The sequence below is a fragment of the Podarcis vaucheri genome (genome assembly GCF_965113315.1).
Source record: "Podarcis vaucheri genome assembly, chromosome: 1".
NCBI classification, from domain to species: domain Eukaryota; kingdom Metazoa; phylum Chordata; class Lepidosauria; order Squamata; family Lacertidae; genus Podarcis; species Podarcis vaucheri.
Genome location: NC_138759.1, coordinates 32,602,592 through 32,624,819, shown reverse-complemented (window position 1 = coordinate 32,624,819; position 22,228 = coordinate 32,602,592). Strand labels below are relative to the sequence as shown.

Below are 22,228 nucleotides of genomic sequence, written 5' to 3'. Positions count from 1 at the left end.
CAATATGCTGTCTTCATTTAGCAGGCCATCTCCTTCAAGAGCTCAGTCCTTTCGTGACAAAGACCATTCAAACTCAAGACGGGGAGGATTTGAAAGACAATCATATGACAGAAAACCTGATCGTCCACCTTATGATCATGGGCCTCCGATGTTTGGAGGTATAAATCTTCAACCTTGAAGAAATATTAGAATATTGAGGTCTCAGAATGAATTTGGGACTATGAACTCGCTTACTTGTTCCTTATAATTAAGGATAAAAGTATTATCAGTGATTAAAGTTGCATTTATATATTTGACCCTCCTTGGTTTAAAGAGAGGGGTTTTAAGGATAATCATATTTGCATTACAATGTAATGGAACTTTTTTATGTGAAGCACCCAGGAATTTGATTGAATGGCAGTATAGATACATCTGTAATAAATAAAGAACTCTGTTCGGTCTGTCTGATTATTAATATCAGTAAGACCCAACTTCTGACTATTGGCCAGGCTAGTGTGGAATCATAGGAGTTTGAGTCCAGCAACATCAGAAGGCCACAGGTTCCCCTTCCCTGCCTTAAGCAATAACTATGAAGTCTGAGACTCAGTATTTTCAGTATCCGAAGCCTTTCTATGTACTGAATAGATACTGGGCTGCATCCAATACACTGCTTTGTTCATGCAGTAAACTTCCTCTTGTGCAACAGAACTTCCCTCACCTCTTCTCCCCTGCAATCTTCCCATGCACCCTCAAATTCTGCTATAGGGATTGGGGGACCCTCTGGAGAAAATTTTGGGGGTGCACAATGAAAGGAGAGGAAGATGAAGTCCTGTTACACAAGTAGAACTCTTTTCACCCAACATTAGATACAGTCCATTATAATTATATACATTGCAATCCTATGCATGTTTACTAAAAAGTAAGTCCCACTGAGTTCATAGAATCATAGAGTTGGAAGAGACCACAAGGGCCATCGAGTCCAACCCCCTGCCAAGCAGGAAACACCATCAGAGCACTCCTGACATATGGTTGTCAAGCCTCTGCTTAAAGACCTCCAAAGTAGGAGACTCCACCACACTCCTTGGCAGCAAATTCCACTGTCGAACAGCTCTTACTGTCAGGAAGTTCTTCCTAATGTTTAGGTGGAATCTTCTTTCTTGTAGTTTGGATCCATTGCTCCGTGTCCGCTTCTCTGGAGCAGCAGAAAACAACCTTTCTCCCTCCTCTATGTGACATCCTTTTATATATTTGAACATGGCTATCATATCACCCCTTAACCTCCTCTTCTCCAGGCTAAACATGTTCATTGTGTAGAATTGCAGCCGTTGTCCTATATACAAGGATATGAATAATCTATCTCATTCTTACACAGTGGTAGCTCAGGTTACATACGCTTCAGGTTACAGACTCCACTAACCCAGAAATAGTGCTTCAGGTTAAGAACTTTGCTTCAGGATGAGAACAGAAATTGTGCTCCGGCGGTGCGGCAGCAGCAGGAGGCCCCATTAGCTAAAGTGGTGCTTCAGTTTAAGAACAGTTTCAGGTTATGTACGGACCTCCGGAATGAATTAAGTACTTAACCCAAGGTACCACTGTAGTAAGACTTTCATGCAGACAGACTCTTAGGTTTCTTCATTCATGAATCACCCAATGTGGTTATCACATGTACAAAGCAGGTGCTGCACATTAAGCATTTCTTGATTTTATTTATCTATCCCCCCCAAAAAAAAGGAATATGCAAAGTTGTATTTGGAAATTGTGCTACACATGGTAATAGAAAATTCTTATGCCTTGCAATGTGTTTTTTTGGCATTTGCTTTCCTAATTAGACCCTTGCATGTTCTTAGATACATGTTCCAATTCAAGCAATATATCTATTATTCAGTACATATGAGAACACACCTTAATTTATCCTATTTCTGAGAGATTAGTTTTCTCATAATCATTTCTGTTGTTTGTCCTTGTGGCTAAAATCAAAGTAGCACATTTTTTCTCCTGAAACAAAGGTTCATTAACTTTCCTAAACCACAGAAGAAGTCAGTATCAAAGTCTCTAGCTTGAAGGGAAAATATTATTCATTCATTTTTATTGCACTATGCCATCTTTTGGGGTTCTTTGTTTTTGTTCCAGTTTAGAAACTTCACTTTAAGATAAATGAATGAAATGTACAGACTAATGAGTAAATTGCCCACAAAGCATATTGGAAACAGAAGTGGAAGTCTCTTAGGAACTAATGGTCTCTTAATTCAGTGCATAATTTTAGTTAATTTTCTTTTTCTCTCTTGTGTGAACTTTGTGTAAAGGTGACCGCAGAAATTACCCTGAAGAAAGAATGCCCGTTTCTGCTCCATCATTACCCCGACAACCACCACCTGCCCCTCGTGTAGAGAGGAAACCAGAATCTAAAAATGTGGATGATATACTGAAGCCACCTGGAAGGGAGAGTAGACCAGAGAGGGTGAGTAGTGTGAATGTGGCTTTCTAATCTTAAGCAACAAAATGCATGACAAATAGACACTTCAGCTAATGTTTATGTAATGTGTAATCTCCCCAGACAGATTCCCATGCCTTCCAAATTTTGACTGAATTTGGGTGCAGTTCTGCTCTCTAAGCACAGCCAGATCTCCCCTCTCCTTGCTTGCTACCCAGTGAGGGTGAAAGCAGTCCCCACACAAGGGCTGCCATGATTGAGTAGCAAGCAAGAAGAGGAGTTGACTGGTCTACCATTACCATTCCTCATGCTGCTAAATGTGGTGCCTGGTTGATTCTGTGGTTGCAAAATGTTTCTCTCATAGAATTATAGAATCATAGACTCATAGAGTTGGAAGAGACCACAAGGGCCATCGAGTCCAACCCCCTGCCAAGCAGGAAAACCCCCTGCCAAGCAGGTCCCAGTGAGAGAACAGTGAAGTTGTTACAATAAAGAATTGTAAACCACCTTGGGTGCCTTGGCAGAAAGGCGGTGTATAAATGCAATATGTAAATAATAACACAATTAATTTATGCTGTCTTTGTTTTAGATTGTCATTATCATGAGAGGATTGCCAGGCAGTGGAAAGACTCATGTTGCTAAGCTTATCAGGGTGAGTGAATAACCGGCAGCTTTCTTTTGCATCTTCAGTCTTCACAGAAGAGTGGAACACGCTTGCATTTTGGTCCCAGCTGTCTGAGTGTACAGTTTCCTTTATTTAATCTCTAAAATATATACAGTGGTACCTCAGGTTAAGTACTTAATTCGTTCCGGAGGTCTGTACTTAACCTGAAATGTTCTTAACCTGAAGCACCACTTTAGCTAATGGGGCCTCCTGCTGCCGCTGTGCCGCCGGAGCACGATTTCTGTTCTCATCCTGCAGCAAAGTTCTTAACCTGAGGTAATACTTCTGGGTTAGCGGAGTCTGTAACCTGAAGCATATGTAACCTGAAGCGTATGTAACCCGAGGTACCACTGAGGTGGCTGGATTGACTTGAAATGAAGAGGGGAAAACAGAATTCCCTCTTACTAACAGTGAGGGGCTGCTGTATGTTCTAAGTTGAAGCACTTGCACCATAAATGCAGGCTATTTATTAATTGTCTGTTCCCTTCCCAGGATAAGGAAGTTGAATGTGGAGGAGCTGCACCCAGAGTGCTCAGCCTGGACGACTATTTTATCACTGAAATAGAGAAAGAAGAGAGAGACCCTGATACAAAGAAAAGAGTTAAAAAGAAGGTACTCCATTTCAGTTGTTGATTAACTCATTGTGTTAGATCCATAGCGTCCCACCTGACTACAGAAAGGATCCTTCTGTTTGTGGATCCAGCAGAGATTCTCCCTAGATGAAGGGGAAAGGTGATTTTTTCAACTCTTTCCCTTCCTCCCAATCCTCTGGAGCATATTTCCTTAGGACATGGGGGACTGTAGGGGAGAGGAATAATTGTTTTTTTTTTTTTAAAAAAAAAAATCTTCCTCCAGCATATCTCTGTATCCAACTTTTGCAACATACTTCTTCTCCATTACGTATGGACCACTGCAGTAGTGTTCAATGACAACAGGAGGCACAGATAGGAGAGCTGGGCTGCATAAGGCTTTCATACAGCACCATGTTGCGCTTTGAAGTCCTGAATGTTCCCATGGCCATCTATTGGCAGTCGTGGGAACTGCAGTATGATGACATCCTTACAATTTTATTATGTAGTATTTACCAGTATATGTGATATATTTACCAGCGTATGTGATAGCAGTAACTGAATTTCAGATTTTAGCAAGAAGGCTTGTTCTTCTTTTAGCTAACCTTCTCTTTTTCTGGAGCAGATTTTGGAGTATGAATATGAAGCTGATATGGAAGAAATCTATCGTGCCAGCTTATTCAAAACTTTCAAAAAGACTTTGGATGATGGGTTTTTCCCCTTTATCATCCTTGATGCCATTAATGACAGAGTACGCCATTTTGAGCAGTTCTGGAGTGCTGCAAAGACAAAAGGTTTTGAGGTAAACATTATTTGATAATCTCTGTCATTGTTAGCTGCTCTAAAACAGGTTTTCCATGCCCTTGAACCCTGAGCATTAACACTGGGCCACTGGCAGCCAAGGCAAACTCAAACTCGGGTACCTGTAGGATATAAGGACAGTACTACCAAGAATGTTAAGGGGTGATTGGAGCCCAGAAAATTTCAGGTTCAGTCCCTGATACCAGCCGGTACGGCTGGAAGTTATTCCTATCTGACACCCTGGCAAACCACTGCCAGTCAGGGTAGACAGTTCTGAGCTAGATGGACCAATTGTCTGATTTCATGTTAGGTAGCCTCTTAAATCTTTCTTAATGGCCTCTTAGAATGGCAGCCAGTTGTGGAATTCCCTGCCATCAGAGTACCATTTTGTTTTTGTCTCCACCTAAAGAAAGACAATAAAAAGTTCCTGATCCAGGTGCTGTAGTTTACTGGGGAATTGTTGTTTTGAGTTTGCCACGTAGTTTAATGCTGCCTTTACAGTGCTTTGTTTTTATAATATATTTGTTGTTCTGTTGTTAATTACTATGAAAGCCTCTCTAGAAAAAAGCAGTAAAATCCAAGAAATGATTGAGGGGCATGAGCACACAGGCCAGTAGTTTTCCACATATAAGTCCAAAATGATCGTGCATTATTTTAGCCTTGCCTTTTCCATTTAAATTTGCACACACACCTCCTTAGTTCACCAAGCTTACTTTGGAAAATGTGTTGGGGATGAATCAGATGTTTCTGAGCACATTCTCTCCCCCCCCCATACCATGCTTTCTAGGTCTACCTAGCTGAAATTACTGCAGACAACCAAACTTGTTGCAAGAGAAATGTCCATGGACGCAAGCTCAAGGAGATCAGTAAGGTAACTTTATAAAGTTTTGGAGTCACAGAGGTAACTAACATTTTCTTAGAGCTACAAGAATTACTCATCCTTCTGGGGGGTAGGGGAGGCAAACTTGTCTCTTTTGAAGGTACTGCATTTTATGGTACCACATTGGTCCTAGTAGCCAAAGCATTCTTTATACTGAATATTGTAGAAACTGCTCCAACTCTCATTTCCCAATTCCAGATGGCTGATCATTGGGAAACAGCACCCCGTCATATGATACGTTTAGACATTCGCTCTTTGCTACAAGATGCTGCTATTGAAGAGGTGAGATTTCCAAGAAGCCAACTTATCCATGTATATGATATCCACGGCTATAGAAAAGATGAATAGTTATTAAAGTAGAAAGCAGGTACAGGATTTGACTACAGATTCATTGTTTAGTGAAATCTTAAACTGAAAAGTAGTAGACATCTGGAAGAATTGTACACTCCCGAGGCTGCCACAGGACTCCCATGAGGAAACACACAGCAAAACATAGTGGTTTGACTGATATCATTCCATAAAGTACTTTCTCTCTTTCACTCTTGAGTAAATATCTTAGCTTTCTGAAAGAGATTACTCTAATTGTATGGGTCAGTGACTTAGGATCCTATACAGTATACTATGGGTACAAATACACATTTTCACACTTAATACAGGCATAACAAGTGTCTGAAGAAAGTCATCTGCTCAAGACTTTTTAAGTTGTCTGCCACTGTAAGAAAGCATAGGAATGTGTACATTTTGAGTTTTTTTAAAAGCAACCTATTTGCATATATGTGGAGAGAAAGAGAAGTATTGTAATGTAAAGTTACCAATATTAAAGATCATGTGTGGAATAGAAAAGCAAGTTGCAAATTTCTCATCAATTTCTGAGGTGAGAAATAAAAGAATAAATAAATACAGTACAATTCTGAAGAAAAGATAAATCTTACTTATATAGTATATACATATCTTTGATTCAAAAAAAATGTTTTGGAGTCTCTCTTATTTAAGTACAAAGTTAGTGCTGCAACATCTCTAACAAACAGGTAATGTGTAGTTTTCAAATTGTACCTTGACTTAGGTGGAGATGGAGGATTTTGATGCAAACATTGAAGATCAGAAAGAAGAAAACAAAAAAGATGCAGAGGAAGAAGAGAGTGAACTGGTAGGAAACACATCAGCCCAACCCCATCAACAAATTTATCTTATTACAGTGCCTAACAGGGATTCTGTCTGTACTAAAATCCAAATCCCCTCCCCTGGCTGATACCATTTCCAACAATATGGGAGTTCTGGATTTATACTTCATTATTTTAGAATAGAGAAATTTTCTTTGAAATCCTGAATGTAGAAAGAGATGTTCAGATTGTTAGTTTCGTTTTGCTGTTTTCTGAAGAATTGTTCTTAACTAAACTTTTTCTAGCTATAAGAAATAGCTCTTGGATTGAAATCCTGTGCTTGTTTATTCAGAAGCAAGCCCCCACTACAGGATTTCAGCCTTTGAAGATCTTAAGTAAAATATTTCCTTCTCATTCAGCTGATAAGAGCAGTCAGCAAAGAGGCAAATTGTTCTCCCAACTCCAAAAAGCAGAACTCTTTAAACGTGACATTCCTGCAACAAAGTACTTTCAATACTGCATCTGAATGGAGGACAGAACTCCTCTGGAACTCTGATGCAGAGGCAAGACACATCATTCATGTAGTCACTGATGACTGAGAGGGGGACATTGATCTTCATCTTTCACTCTCTTTCCTCTTGAAGGGGACTACAAAGTAGAAAATGTTAGGATATGCTGAAACACAGTACTAACGATCCTTTCTTGAATTGTATACTCCTCTTTCCATCTTCACATCCTGCTAGCACCTTGGCTGAAGGGCAGGATAATTCCACAGACATGCTCTTTTTATTCTTTTTGGCCTAGCATGGAGACTGCTTTTGGAGTAGTAGCCATTTTAGGCGAAATGCAGATAGTATATTCCACAGGCACATCAGGGCATGGTCCCAGGTGACCAAAATTTCCAGCTGGAAATCAACTGGAATTCAAATGGTAAGACTATCTTCTAAGAGATCTGAGAGAGGTTCCTCATGTCATTGCTGTTCAAGTGCATGAGTCTCTCAGATACTTTAAAAGGCCATGAACAGTCCCCTGCAATCTCTGCTGTAGACTGTGCCATAAAAGACTGTGGTAGTACTGAATGTTTCTACCAGAAGCGTATATGTCATCTCTATCACCTGAGGTTAAAAGCTCTTAAAGATGGGAATGAAATAGTTCAAGCCGGGGAAAACCTTCACTGAGACTGGTCATAAGCACTTGTGGGAGGACCTACATAACTTTACTGTGGCAGATAAGGATAGTTTTCTTCATGTTCCATGTTGGGCAATGTGTTCTGTAGAAACTTATGGCTGAAGCATTTGAACAACTTCTTCTTTGGTGATCACTCGTAGCCAAGTGAAATTGCCTTCCATAAACAAGGTTTTAACAGTGAGTAACAGTAAGTGACTGTGGAGGCCAATTCTGGATCCACACGTCCTTCCGCAGTGGGGACATAGGTTTCCGGACTAGAGTTGATCATGGTGAGGGTTTGCCAAGCGTGCCTTCCTCTATGCACCTTTCTCCCTTTTGTCCTGAGTTTGAGCGTCTTCAACGCCCATGACACCTGTGGTAAAAGCTGTTCTCCGGTTGGAGCGCTCACAGGCCAGTGTTTCCCAGTTGTTGGTGTTTACACCACATTTTTTTAGATTTGCCTTGAGAGAGTCTTTAAACCTCTTTTGTTGACCACCAGCATTACGTGATCCAATGGAATGGAACATGGGAACATAAGGCTCATAGCCAAAGGGAGGTTGTTGTTTCCTTTGCTCAGCGTGAGTGGAGATTACATGTTTAATGGCTTAAAGGAAGCTAGAAGACCCAAGATTACTTGGTTAAGAAGCTGACAACCAGATAGGCCCTTTTTTCTAATGCAACACCAAAGTCAGGAAGAAATTGGACAACAGCCCAACACAGAATCCGTTGCCTGTGGGAAGTGGGTTGTTGCTACAGCTCTTCTACAGCATATGGCAATGCACAATCCCCAGCCAAGATGTCCGAGAGAGAGAACAGTTGGATTGTGAGTATTGTGCAAGATTTGTCCTGTTTTTCCTAACCAGGTCAAGCCTCCCCACTAAAAAAGAAGAAATCCAGTTAAGCTTTTGGTGCCATTGCTTACTTCTGAGATATGGAAGGTAGTCATTTTGACTGTTGAACAGCACTTACAGGTCTTACATTCCACTGTTGAACAACTCATCAAGGAAGTTCCACTGGTACCTTCCCTCCCCTTCAGTGATAATAGGGCACAATTAACACTTTCTGAACTTCAAGATCCCGAACCAGTTCACCCCAAAAAGAATTCTGAATTGAAGTTCCTGAAGAAGACGAAGTGCCATGCATCAGTTGATTTTGACTATTCTTGGGTTCTGCAGCTTGCTTATGAGATTTCTGAGGTTCATGTATAATTGAACCATGAGAAGGTGCTGTATTCAGAGACATGTCAAGAAATAATTGATGCATCTCTGACAAAGAAATAACCAGTATCAAGGTAAAACAGTTACTCAAGGTACTGGAAAAACCAGCTGGAAGCTACGAGCATCATGCCAGTGGAAAGACCTCTTTGGACTTCGATACATATTCCTGCTTTTTGGTGACAATAATTTGAACAAGCAAAGCTGAGGTGATCCTGACTGTTTTATGGAGACCATGTTTCTTTGATTATTCTCTCTCTCGCGCACACACACACACATGTATATGTATATGTATACGTATATGTATATGGAAATCAGCCCTGAGTGCTCACTGGAAGGACAGATCGTGAAGCTGAGGTTCCAATACTTTGGCCACCTCATTAGAAGAGAAGACTACCTGGAAGAGACCCTGATGTTGGGAAAGATGGAGGGCACAAGGAGAAGGGAACGACAGAGGACGAGAGGGTTGGACGGTCTTCTCGAAGCTACCGGCATGAGTTTGACCAAACTGCGGGAGGCAGTGGAAGACAGGAGTGCCTGGCGTGCTCTGGTCCATGGGGTCACGAAGAGTCAGACACGACTAAACAACAACAACATGTGTATATATATATATGCGCCGCAAACAGCCAAATCCCAGCATCTGGAATTCAGTTGGCTTTGCTGATCTGCCTGGAAGTTGAGCGGCAGTAGCTAGAGATGAAAGGAGATGCCCCAGCAATGACTGCTAACATTTTGATATCTCTCAAAGCATCCAGCAACTGGCTCCTGAGATCTTTGGAAGTTCTGCTGATGGCAAGAATAAAAGTCTGGGGAAACTGGAAGACAAAGATACTGGAGGTTAAACATACAACGAGATATAATTCCATGTCTCAAATGAGTGAAACTTTATGATAGTGGATACATTTAAGTTGTGATATAATCAAAATGCTTCACAATGCATATATATTCAGAACTCCTAATTCCTCCCTGGTATATTGGGCCAAGAGCCATTTTTAGAAGCTTGTCCGTGACATGTTTCAGGTTGGTAAATTGTTTATTTACTTTTCAATTTTATTTTATTTTGAAAGGATAGAACGTTTACAGTATTGTATTTGAGTTTTATTTTAAATCATTTTTTGTTTACAGAACCCAAACAGGAATATAACCATTTTAAAGGGTTATAAAATGAGTGTGTCAGATATATAGTTGATACATAATTATTATTATTATTACATATTTTGAGGGTGACATATTTATAGTATTACTGCTTGTGGGGAGGTCCATTGTGAATTATATGAGGACACAAGGACGTTTCCATGCTTTAGAATCAATGATTTCTATTTGTAGTACTTCGTCATTGTATTTTTGCCGTCTTAATTTCAGTTGTAAGGCTTTGTACAAAAGTGGACTGTTGGTTAAGCTTCCTATTAAGCTGGAGCTTGGAACTCTAAATGCATATGCAAGGTGAACTATTTGGATAATATACTCCAACTCAAAGAGCAATGGTTTTGACTTGATGTTCATAGAGTATTCAGTATTTACCTCAGAAGGTGTAAGAGCTTCAGATGCTCAAAGTCTGTTCATCTGGTATAGCCACTGAGTTCTCTTGTTTAAAAGTCTTCAGATCCAGCACCATTAGGTAGATTTTTTTGTGGGGGGGGGGGGACACAGATCTTTTACAGACCATGTAAAAGACCATGAGGATGTTGCCTTCCTCAGGAGGGTAGCCTGTTCCTGACTGTTTCCCAATAATCCCCTTCTGAATGTTAATGAGAAACAACTATTAGGATGAAGGATAGCGGCTATTAAAAATCCACACAAATGTGGTTTATACTGTTAAATTAAAAGTTAGGTTTATTGAGAACGGTTCATAAATATGTAGTCATCGATGCCTCTGGTTTAGTCTTTGGGGCGTTGTTTTCTGCTGACTCAGTGAGGGACTGAGAGGACCGGTCTGGAGGTTGTCATTGTTCCTGAAGATCTTCAAACATCAGGTGGATGGACAAATACCAAAGCTTGTTAGCCCTAAGACTGACTTACGACCTTGGCAAAGGAGAGTCACCAGCGTCCTGGACCTTCCCCCAGCAACAGCACTTAAGCAGCTGCTCTTCAGAAGCATACTTCCTCTGACAGTGGACACAACAAGGGTCAGTAGCCCTTGATGGCATTTGTCTAATTCTCTTTTAAAGCCTCTCTCCTAAAGTTGGTGGCCATCACTGCCTCTTATGGATAGAATTCCATAATTTGTGTACTATGTGAAGAAGTACTTCCTTTTATTTTTCCTGAATCTCGAAACATTCAGCTTCGTTGGACGGATTCTATTGCTATGAGAGAGGGGGGAATTATCTGCTTTCTCCATAGCGTACATGGCATAATGCACTTCTGTCATGTTGCCTCTGGCTCAGCTTTTCTCTAAACCAAAGAGCCCGAAATGTTTTTAACCTTCTCTCACAGGGGAGATGCTCCATCCCGTTTATCATTTTGGTTGCCCTTTCCTGAACCTTCTCCAATTCTACAATATCTTTTTTGAGGATAGGCAACCAGAAAGGCACACGGTATTCCAAATGCGGTCACACTATAGATTTGTGAAATGGCATTATGATATCGGCAATTTTATTTTCAGTTCCTTTCCTAACGATCCGAAGCATGGAATTTGCCTTTTTCACAGCTGCTTCACACTGGGTCAACATATTCACATATCCATCGAGCTGTGCACTACGACCCCAAGGTCTTCTTCCTGGTCAGTCAACCGCTTGAACATATACGTGAGATTTATATTTTTTTGCACCGACGTGTATCACTTTACTCTTCTTTACATTAAAATGCATTTGCCATTTTAGTCGTCCATTATCACAGTTTGGAGAGGTCCTTTCAGAGCTCTTCACAGTCTCTTTTTGTTTTAATGCCTGTGAACATCAGCAAACTTGGCCTCCTCACTTCTCTCCCCTAATTCTACATTGTTAAAAAGTGCCTGTCCCAATACCAAATCTCGAGAGACTCTACTTTCTACAGCCCTCCATTAGAATAACACTCCATTTATTCTTAGTGTGCACTTTCTTTTATTTCACCACATCTTGATCCACATTTTCTGATCCACAGTGACAATGGTTTGGACCCAAAAATGCCAAGCAAAAGGTACTTCTCCTTACACAAGGGAAGATACTACATCTGTTCAGCACTTCTCCCTTCCCATTGCAGCCTTTCCATGCTTATTTCATGCCCTTCCAGAGGGTCTCCAAACCCTCAGGAACTGCATTTCTGGGTGTGCAGAAGGTTGCAGTGGAGAGGGAAGCCCCATTTTGTGAGCAGAACTCACAGGTAAGGTTCAGCGCCATTGAAAACAGCTTGAAGAAATTTGGCCCAATGGCTAATAGCTGGGAAATATTCTAAATACATAGATATTGCGCCAATTTGAGAGGTTCTTTGCTTTTCATCCTTGAAATCGGAATTACTCCATTGGTGTTATGCCATTTCTTTATAGCAGAAGTGAGGGCCAAATTACACACTATACAAAATTTTATGTACATTTCCCTCAATTTGTTTTGTAAGGAAAAGCAACAACCGGGGCAGTACTTCAAAAGGGTGGGTGGAGAAAGAATGAGAAAAGCAGTTGTGTGGCTATCAGAAGAAGAAAGAGTTCCTCCTCTGCCTTTTTTCACTTCTGTCTTCGGCCTCTGTTGTTTGCTTTTCATGGTTTGAACTAAGGATCAGATTAATATTCTCACAGAAGCAGTAAACTCCTGAATTTCTAAAATGAGGAAACTAAATGTACTTATGGAATTCAGACTCATTCATTGGGTTTATATGAACTGAATTACCTATAAGGGTTTACAAGGTTTGTTTATTTAAAATATTTATATCATGCTTTATTATATAAATAATCCAGAAAGGTAGCAACATGGTCAATAGAAAGAGCACAGTAAAAACCAAAGCAAAAGTACACAGTGGCAGAACAAAAATAGACAACACGGTCATTTCAGTGGAAACACGGGACTATGGAATAACTCATACATGAGAGAACAGAATCACCGGGATCCAAACGTCTTCCCAAAGAGTCAAGTTTTTGACTAGCACCTGGAGGCATACCATTTTGGGGCTAGGTGATTCTTTCTGGGGAGAGCATTTCATAGAACTAGCAGTACTACTAAAAATTCTCTGTTCCTAGAGGACATCCACCAAACTCGTTACCCATCAACCACCAAACTTTGCATTGTGCAGGCGCTTGAGGTAGTACTTACCAGAGAGAGATACATTGGCCTTTAAGTTACATAGGGCCCAAGATGTGTAGGGCTTTAAAGGTAAGAACAAACACCTTGAACTGAATTTGGAAACCAGTCAGCAGACAATGCAGATCAACCAATACTTGGAATAATATGCTCTGACTGGCTCGTTCCTGCTGGCAACCTGGCTGTGGTATTTTGCACTATTTAAAGTCTTGGGACACTTTTCAAGGGCAACCCCATGTAGGCGGGTTACAGAGTTTTGTGGTGCATAAATGACTACAACCAGATGTGAATTTTCCAGGGAAGGTAGCAGCTGGTATAACAGCCTAAGCAGGTAAAAGACACTCCCAAGTCACAACCTTGAAAATCAGCACTGGATCAAGGAGCATTCTTCATGCTACAAACCTGATTCATCAAAAGGAATGCAGAGTATATCCAAAACAGGTTTTACATCTGCTTCTAGATCAGGTTTTCTACCAACTAACTGTACATCTGTCCTATCTGGATGAAGTTAAATGTTTGTTATATTCAGTTGAGACACACCGTTCACATAAAATCTTCACAAAGAATGATTGTTAGGGTTGTACTTTTGTTATTACAGACTTTCACTTAGGGCCCGTGCATGTGTGTCAGTAGCTGAATGGGGCATTCTTGTTCACAAAACGTGTGTTTCTTTCTCAGTACCGCTTTCCAATCCAGCAGCCCGGGCTGCATAAACATTGTTTTCTTTACAAAGCTGAAATAGTGTCAGCTGCTCAGAAGAAAGAACAATCACTGTATTCAGTCCCATTTGCTACCAAATAGCTGGCAGATGGGATTTCTTCTTATTTTTGAAAAAGCAAGTTACTCATGAAGTACTTCAGACATGCTCTGTTGGATCGGAACCGGACTTGTTTAAGTTCACACATTACACTTGGCATTACATCTGTGACTAGCACTATATAACATAAACATCATCAGACTCAAGCTGAGCATATGGAGATATCCTCATATATAAAATATAATCTAAAGCTAGCCAAAGGAATAAAACCGGATTCGCACGGCATTTTTATGTTCTCTCACATTAAATATTTGTGCCCTTTATTTACTGAGAGTGGTATCTTGCACTGGCTATGATGGAATTATGATTTTGTTTGCAGTAATTTGCATTTTAAAAAAACATTCTTCCCATTCACAGTTCTCATTCAGGTAGCCCTAAGGAAATGTTTACAGTATAATGCTTTTGCCACTTAAAATGTATGTTATGTCTCTTATCTCTCTCTAATCCTTCGAGCTTCTCTCTGTATATGATTTAGGGTTACATTCCGAAAAGCAAATGGGAGATGGATACTTCTGAAGCAAAACTAGGTGGGTATTTCATTTCTTTTTTCCTAGTAAAATATATATGACAGTATTTGCACATCTCTTGTTTGCAGCTCTGAACACTTGCCTAAGGCAAAATGATATGAATTGAGTATGCCATTTCTGAAAATACAAATATCTCTGAGCTGTGTAATATGCACTTACCTTTTATTGTTGGAAAAGGTACAAATAATCAAATCCTTTAACTTGTAGCTTTTTGTGTGGTTTGCGTGATGCAGTTACTTTTATTCTAGCATTCAAATAAGTGAGTTGTATTTGCATTTCCTGCTGAGGATAATATAATCAATTTATATTCTTCTTTACACCATAATTTTATTCACAGGGCATTTATATTAAACGGATTAGTTTTCATATGTTGTTCGGCATTATGCTTTGCTTTAGCGTAGTTGGGAACAACAAATGACCACAAGCATGTCTAAGTACTGTTACTAGAAAGTTTGGTCAACTTGTGATGACATCAAGTGTCAGTTCATTCTTTACATGTAATTAAGCCTCAATACTTCTGAGTGAAGATATGAAGCCCATACTTCATCTTGTTTCTGTCTTACGTTTGTTTTCAACCATCTTATTTAATAGCATGCTTCCTCTTATACTACTGCCATAATGCAGTAATTTAATTGACCAGCCTAAGTAATGCATCGAAAAGCCTTGTAGAAGTGCAGCTTTTGTTTCATAGGATTCATAGGAATAAACTTTATTCAAAAGGAAGTTGGCTTGACCATTGAAATCAATTTTATTAGCACATTTGTGAAAGAAATAATCAAAGAAATAATATATACATAATGCCGAACAATACAATATATGTTGGCATAAAGGAACTCCCATTACTTTTCAGTTTCTCTGTTAAACAGATTGAATTAAACCATTAGTGCTGCTTTCCAGCATCAGTCTTGAAAGCTTTGCTGGACAAAATACTAATAAAGTACTCCATTCCCTTCATTGTAAACCACTTCATTCCCGAACATTTCGGCTCCCGAACGTCAAAAGCCCAGAAGTAAATGTTCTGGTCTTCAAACATTCCTCGGAATCTGAACATTCGACTTCTGATCTCCAAAAAGCCTAGCTGGAAGCCGCGCCTCTGAATTTGAATGTTTCAGAAGTCGAACGTCCTTCCAGAGCAGATTACGTTTGGCTTCCGAGGTTCCATTGTATCTTTAACTTTCAGGATTTTAGGTACTGCAGGCGTATTCAGCATTTGTCTATGTATTTAAAGCACTGATAACCTGCCCTTTATCACAGCAGTCTCAGTGCTGTAAAAGTCAATGTAATACACAATGGCAATACTAAAGTTAAAAAATCATCTGAAACAGTAAATAAAATTATCTATATTAAACTGCAGAGCAGATATCTATATCAGTCTGGGTTGGTGTCAATCATACAACAGAGGAAAGGGCTTTTCATAATCAATTTAGAATTGATTAATTGAACTTGCTATCTGAGATGGCTCTGCTTTGGATTACATTGAGAGTATGTAGCATAAGCTGGAAAACAAAGTGTGTGTGGTGACCCTTGAGAGTTTGAATTTGAATATTGGTGCATGCTCACAATACATACACACACAGTGTATACGCTCATACGCAGTGTTAGGGTGCAGTATAAAGAGACTATTTCACTGCTTGTACTATTTGCATAAAATAGCCCTTTCAGTTGTGGCACCTTTTCTGCTGCTAAGTTCTGTTGGATGTGCTATTGAAATCTCAAAAGAGCATCGTAAATTCCTAATATCAGCCAAAATCTCATGCTGGAGAGCTAAGTAGTTGAAAAGAATCTCCCCAATAAAGTCTTCACATGCAAGAAATGTATATATTACTGTCTCTAATTCAGTGTCATATTCTGTCATACCTGCGTAGTGTAAAATCTTGATGGATTTAACATAGTTCGTAAGTAGTTACGGTACATGATTTTCTTATGGGAGTGTGTGCTTTTTGACCTCGTATACTCTTGTATATCTGACTAACTATAGTAACTATAGGAAGTTTTTCCTTTTGCATTCAGTAATTAATTTTATATACAAATGCATATTTGAGAGTTTTTACATACTTAGTCCCTGTTCAAGTTCAGAGAGTGTTCCTTACTATCGTCTCAGTATTATAGTAGTTTCATGAGTTTTCAGTCCATTAGGTTAAATTAGATATTCAGTGACTTGGAACTGGTGGCCAAGGTTTCTGATGGTAATTCTGGAGGTGCCGAAGCAGGAGATAGCAGTACATTGTGATTTGCATAGAATACATTCAGATGTGCATACTACATTCAATGGGGAGGAAATGGCAGAATTATATAGAAAACATTCCTTGCTTACTCTGCACCTGGGGGTTCCTGTAATTTCTAACTCTTGCTCTGTAACAAATAGTAGGAGACATCTGTCTTACTGTGTTGCCCTTATGATTGGGTGGACGCTGAATGAGGTGTGTGTAGATAAGTTCATGAACTGATAATTGTTGGGGTCACATACTCACTGTAGAGGCACAATTTGTCTTTATGTGACTGTTGTAAACAAACCAATAGTATCATAAGAACATTGTATGTAAAACTTCCAGCAGTAACATTTTTTACATAAGGAAGAGTCCTACATTAATTTTCTTTTAAAATGTTAGTGCTTCAGCTCTTAGCTTTGATTTGAGGCAGCTTCCAAGGGTATTGAAATTCGTGTAAATAAATAATTCAGTCCATTGTCAAAACATAACTGTCGGCAATTGGGGCGATGGGGGTTAGAAGCAATTTTAATCATCTGTCAAAGCAGTTTTAAGACAGCCGTGAAAGCAAAGGTAATAAAGGGTGTGCAAAGAGCCAGTGCCTTTAGCTGGCCTTGAAAATGGTCGAAGGAGGGTACTAAGCAAATGGACGTTAGAGGGAGCTCTACAGATGGTGCAATGAGCCAGAAGGGACCAGCCTTTGTTGCCCTCCATGTCAACTCAAAGGTAGGGGCATGCTTAGTAGAACCTGTGAAGACAATAACTGGGCAGGTTTGTTAGGGAATAGGTGGTTTTTCAGCTAACCTGGCCCAAGCCAATGCTTTAGAGCTCTTTAATCAGAGCCAGCATCATGAATTGTGCCTAGAAACAAATTGGAAGACAGGAAACCTCTTTAAGTGCTGTTGAGAATGTTCCTTCTATCAGTCTTATCAGTTCTAGGTAAGACTTGCCACTTTGTTCTAAATTATTTGAAGTTTCTGGGTGATCTTGAAAGGATATCTCACTTAAAGCAAATAGCACTGATCTAATCTGGAGGTTATCGAGGCATGCATAACATAACTCTGGTCAGAGCTTGTTTTTCTTTTAAAAATGACCACGGCTTGTGTACCAAGTGAGGTTGCTTAAAAGGTGCTATGAGCCATGAAGGGTTCTCAGGTTATCTGCAAGACCAGACCTAAAAACACCAGGCTGCAAACCCAATCCTTTAGGGTGAATGCTGCAAGCCCACCAAGAACTGTCCAAATCCTTTCTTGCTGAACTACATCACCAGCCAGCAGTTCTTCAGTCTTACTTTGCAGTGTTTCTCGCTACCAGTTCCTGGGTACCAGCAAGAGGTGTGGTGGGCTGTTGGCCTCATGCCATTCTGGTGGGATTCCCTGAAGTGTCTGGATGAGCACTCTGACAAAAAGAACGTTTAACCTTTCATCTGATTAAAGCTAATCAGAAGGTCTATCTTTATTTTTCCAACCTCTTCCCCAATTTCAAACACATGTTCAGAGCTTCTGTAGTCCATTTTGATGTAGATGGAAAGAGAATCCGTGTGTCAAATGTTAATACTGATGGCAATTCAGACCAGGTCTGCAGGTGACTTCTCTCCGTTATTTCAGACGCACATTACACAGCAAGGAACTCAAGATGGATATTTTTTGAACCCTGTAGCATAAACTCCATGGAGCAGAGTACCTTTCGGAACTGATTGGTCACATAGGAACAGAATCACAGTCCCTCCCGTTCCCAACTTAACCTACCAGAAGTACCATGGCCAGTGGTATTCATAGTTTACATACCCACCTCCCATCCCTCCTGGTGGAAGTTATTTTATGAGGGCAACTTAGAAAGAAAATCATTTAGGTAGTGTAGGAATACTGTTCATCATCCCAAGTTGCTCTGAAACAAAATGCTGTTGAATGTTGCGATCTGATCCAAATGTTTGCCCCTGTGAGTGCTCCCACATAAACCTCAATGAAATGTCACTGTGTTAGATTCCTGATTCATAGATGTATGTAAAACGCTAAACCTTTTATTGTAGTAAATGTTGCCTATAACATAAAATGCTGCATTGGCATTCGTCTGAATACTATGTACCTGAAATTTCCTTGCATACCTGCTTTAAAATGATTTGTTACCTCAGCTAAAAATGTAACTGCTGCTAAGTGATCATGAGTCCATCTAACAACTTCACATTTGCAGTGACTCTCTTTATTCATTTTCCCCCACATTATTTTGGTACCAAATCAAACTTCATGGGAAACATAGATCTAATGTTCGTCTCCACTGTTTTATAAAAACAAAGTGTGAAATGGCTATCACTATTGGCACTTTATATCTTAAGCTGTTCTTTGTTTATTTTATGTTTATTGAGGTAAGTATTTGTTGAATTTTGCAGAGTTTTAGGTTCACATCACTTTTTTCTCTCCTCGTGGAAATTTATTTTACAAGGAAGTTAAATGCAGGCAACAGAAAGAACACCACACATATAACAATGCAATGAGGTCACTAAAGCAGTGAAAAAACCTCAGTGATTGGAATCCTCAGTGTACCATGGATGTGCTTGTGGAATAACTACAGAAAAAAGCTTAAGCAGACGTTTACTCACTATAGCATATTTGTATAAGGCATACGCATCATGGTCAGAAAAGAATACATCCATATCAGTGTGAATGGCATTTGATCAGAAGCTTGAAGGGCTTCCATATTGGAAATAAGCAGGAGAAATTGTGCCATAATACCTTTTAAAATTACATCACATTTTAAAAATACACCGTGAAAAGGAACGAAATATTATGAAACAGGTCGCTGAATGAACAAGGACTTTTTGTTCAGTACCTCTTTCTCACTTTTCTATTGCATACACCATTCATATCCCATCTGAATGAGGGAATAAACTTTTCTATGTTGATGATCAGATAAGCCAGTTTAGGCTTTCATTCAGAACAATTTGATTCCTGGATGAGTGTCCAAGGGGCTGCATGAGCAGCAGTGATTTTCTCCCCTCCTGTAGCCCCCAATGTTGCTTTGAAGATGGGGTGATGTTCTGGAACATATTTTTATGCAGCATTGAAGAATGACATGTGGAAAGAAAAATCTGCAACATACGCACAAGCACATTGTGGTTCCTGGCCCTCTTTTGTACAAGTTCCAACCTCATATCTTAGAATCTTAAATGAATATGTAAAGATATCTGCTAACATGGCATTTATACATTAATTGTTGCTATTCATGATTCTAAACTCTTTGATAGAAAATGGTTTTTTTTCTGAGCAATGTTGTGCATAACACTCAGATTTCAAAACACTTCTGTTATTGCAGAATGTTAACAATACTTTTATCTGACTATTGGCAGATGGTATCTTTGGAGCTGTAACTGCCATTTTTAATTGGATATAGTTAGCATGTTTAACTTTTAAAAATAGGTTAAAATAAGTGTAGCTAAATAATAGATAAATATTATTCTTCCAAATAATATAATTTTGAGTAAATTTTATAGCATTTATCATCATTCAGGCTTGAAGTAGTTCCAGGAAAATTAGAAAAATGGCGTTTAGATTATTTGAATGGAATTTATTTAATACTTAACATTTTTGTTCTGATTTACAGAAAATTCTTTTGTAATTTGATGTTAAATTAGATATAGCTGCTTCTTTAGTTCACTGGATTAATAAATAAGCTAATTTTTGCAGTTCTTTAAATTGATATTTTCTGCTTTCTGGCAAATAGGCAAGGCAAGGCTCTGTTTACAAACAGATAGTTTGGGGTTTGCTAATTTTTAATAGCAATCTCTGGGAACCATTTAGAAAACCTATAGCATTAAACATACTGTTGTACACTTAAAATAGATTGGTATAAGTAATTTTAAATTGTATAGTACATTATTTGAATTGTGTAGTACCTTATGAACCGGGGGGGGGGGGGAATTATGCATATAGAAAATATTTGTGAGCTCTGACACAAATTTCACCTATTAATACCAGTTTGCTTCTCTGCAATAGCAACGGCTTCCTAATAATACACATTTTTAAAGATTAATGTTCAGAAAAAACTTGACCACACCAAAAGTTTATTAGAACAGTAATACTGAACTTCACATGAGGACAGTCATATCTGTTCAAGCAAAGGAAGAAAGTGAGAAACTGCTTGTGGGTTTATTCCTTTTATGGCTGGTGCTCTGCACCACAAGTCAAATGTCCTTGACTCCAACACAGGCAGTTCAAAAGCCGTCTTCTAGTCTTTCAAAAATAAGTGTAGATATCTGGCAGGTGCACTGGTACGCATTTGCCACAGCGTTGGTATAACACAAGGTATTAAAAACCTCCTTTAGTATTTAAATTTGTATCATTGTTCAAGTATCACTACATTATATGGCCTGTTGTATGATTATCCAGCACAAATTTTTCTCCCGGATCATCACAGATTGATGCTTCAAAAAAGTGACAATGGGTTTTGCCATTTTACTCATGAAGACACCCAAGAACTTGCATATACCACTGCTATAAGATAGCAGCTTGCCCTTCTGAAAGCATTCCCATGCATCTTGTTTGTATTGGGCATTACACAAGTGTGCTTTTCCCCTTTAACCCTGAGGCTGTATGTTTGTTCTCAGACAAATTGGATGGCTTGCGAACTGGTGCTAAGAGGAAGCGTGATTGGGAAGCAATTGCCAGCAGAATGGAAGATTATCTTCAGCTTCCAGATGATTATGATACCCGTGCTTCTGAACCTGGAAAGAAGAGGGTAATAAAGTAATTTTGGTTTAATGTCTCAGAGGGTCTCACCCAGAAGGTTTTCCATAAAGCATGAACTATATGTTTGGTTCAGCTAATCTATGTTTGGAAGCACTGTGGGGCCATTCCTTTCATTTTAATGTCCATTAGATTCAATTTCTCTTTCTGAAAATTTCTTCTAAAAATCCGTATCTCGTCATGCTCCTGTAAAAACAGGGGAGATAGCAAAGCTTAGTTGTACGCATTTATAGCTAAAGGAAGCAGAGGCTACTTAGTAAGAAGATGAGGAAACAGTAAATAACTAGGGAAATGGAAAATATGGAGGTTCCTTGAAGAATGATTGGTTCCACTTAGTGCTAGGCCAAATTGTAATGATGTTTGATTTTTTTGTACCAAACATTGGAAGGGGGTGTTGGGAGAAGACACAGGGAAAAACCCTGCACTTCTTTCCACATATGCTTTCACTTTCGCACCTGCATCCATTGTGGTGGGAAGGGAGCACACCCTCATTGCCTGGACAACTTGCTACAGTGCGCTGGCAGTTTCCTTGTCCCATGCATCCCACTGAAAGTAATGCCATGCAAATGGAAGAATCACATCTGCACTCCCTTACAGTAGTAAGGCCCACATTTGGTTGTGCATCTTTATACATATCCCCTTCCTGCTCAACTACTAAACTAAACGCAAATGGAGCCGAGCCAAGGAATGTCATCTCTCTCGTCTCGGCAACTGGGACAGGTTCACTCTTTTCCCCCAGCGAATTCCTTGTGAACAGTTTCACATCTGCTGAAGAGGGGGCAAAAATCTTCGTGAAAGGCTCCCTGCTTTGCACATTCAGAACACTAGCTCCTATGCTCTTTGGAAGAAGATGTGGGATCTAAATTTAATAAATAAATATGACACTAAATAAATTCTACTTGCAAACTTGTGAGGGTCGCAAATCTTT

The 22,228-nt window shown here is 39.5% G+C and overlaps 1 protein-coding gene across 4 annotated transcripts in view; it reads left to right on the top strand.

Annotated features, from left to right (window-relative positions):
- The window catches only part of YLPM1 (YLP motif containing 1), a 47,768-nt gene that overhangs the window by 24,520 nt on the left and 1,020 nt on the right, over positions 1 to 22,228 (top strand). For 2 of the 4 annotated variants that reach the window (XM_082231794.1, XM_082231797.1), the window contains 10 exons: positions 22 to 158; positions 2,283 to 2,437; positions 3,000 to 3,062; positions 3,567 to 3,686; positions 4,269 to 4,445; positions 5,232 to 5,315; positions 5,523 to 5,606; positions 6,388 to 6,471; positions 14,303 to 14,354; positions 21,162 to 21,292. In XM_082231794.1, the coding sequence (XP_082087920.1) occupies positions 22 to 158; positions 2,283 to 2,437; positions 3,000 to 3,062; positions 3,567 to 3,686; positions 4,269 to 4,445; positions 5,232 to 5,315; positions 5,523 to 5,606; positions 6,388 to 6,471; positions 14,303 to 14,354; positions 21,162 to 21,292 (1,087 nt within the window). The remainder of the gene's footprint in view (positions 1 to 21; positions 159 to 2,282; positions 2,438 to 2,999; positions 3,063 to 3,566; positions 3,687 to 4,268; positions 4,446 to 5,231; positions 5,316 to 5,522; positions 5,607 to 6,387; positions 6,472 to 14,302; positions 14,355 to 21,161; positions 21,293 to 22,228) is intronic. The other 2 variants (XM_082231795.1, XM_082231796.1) reach the window with 2 other exon arrangements.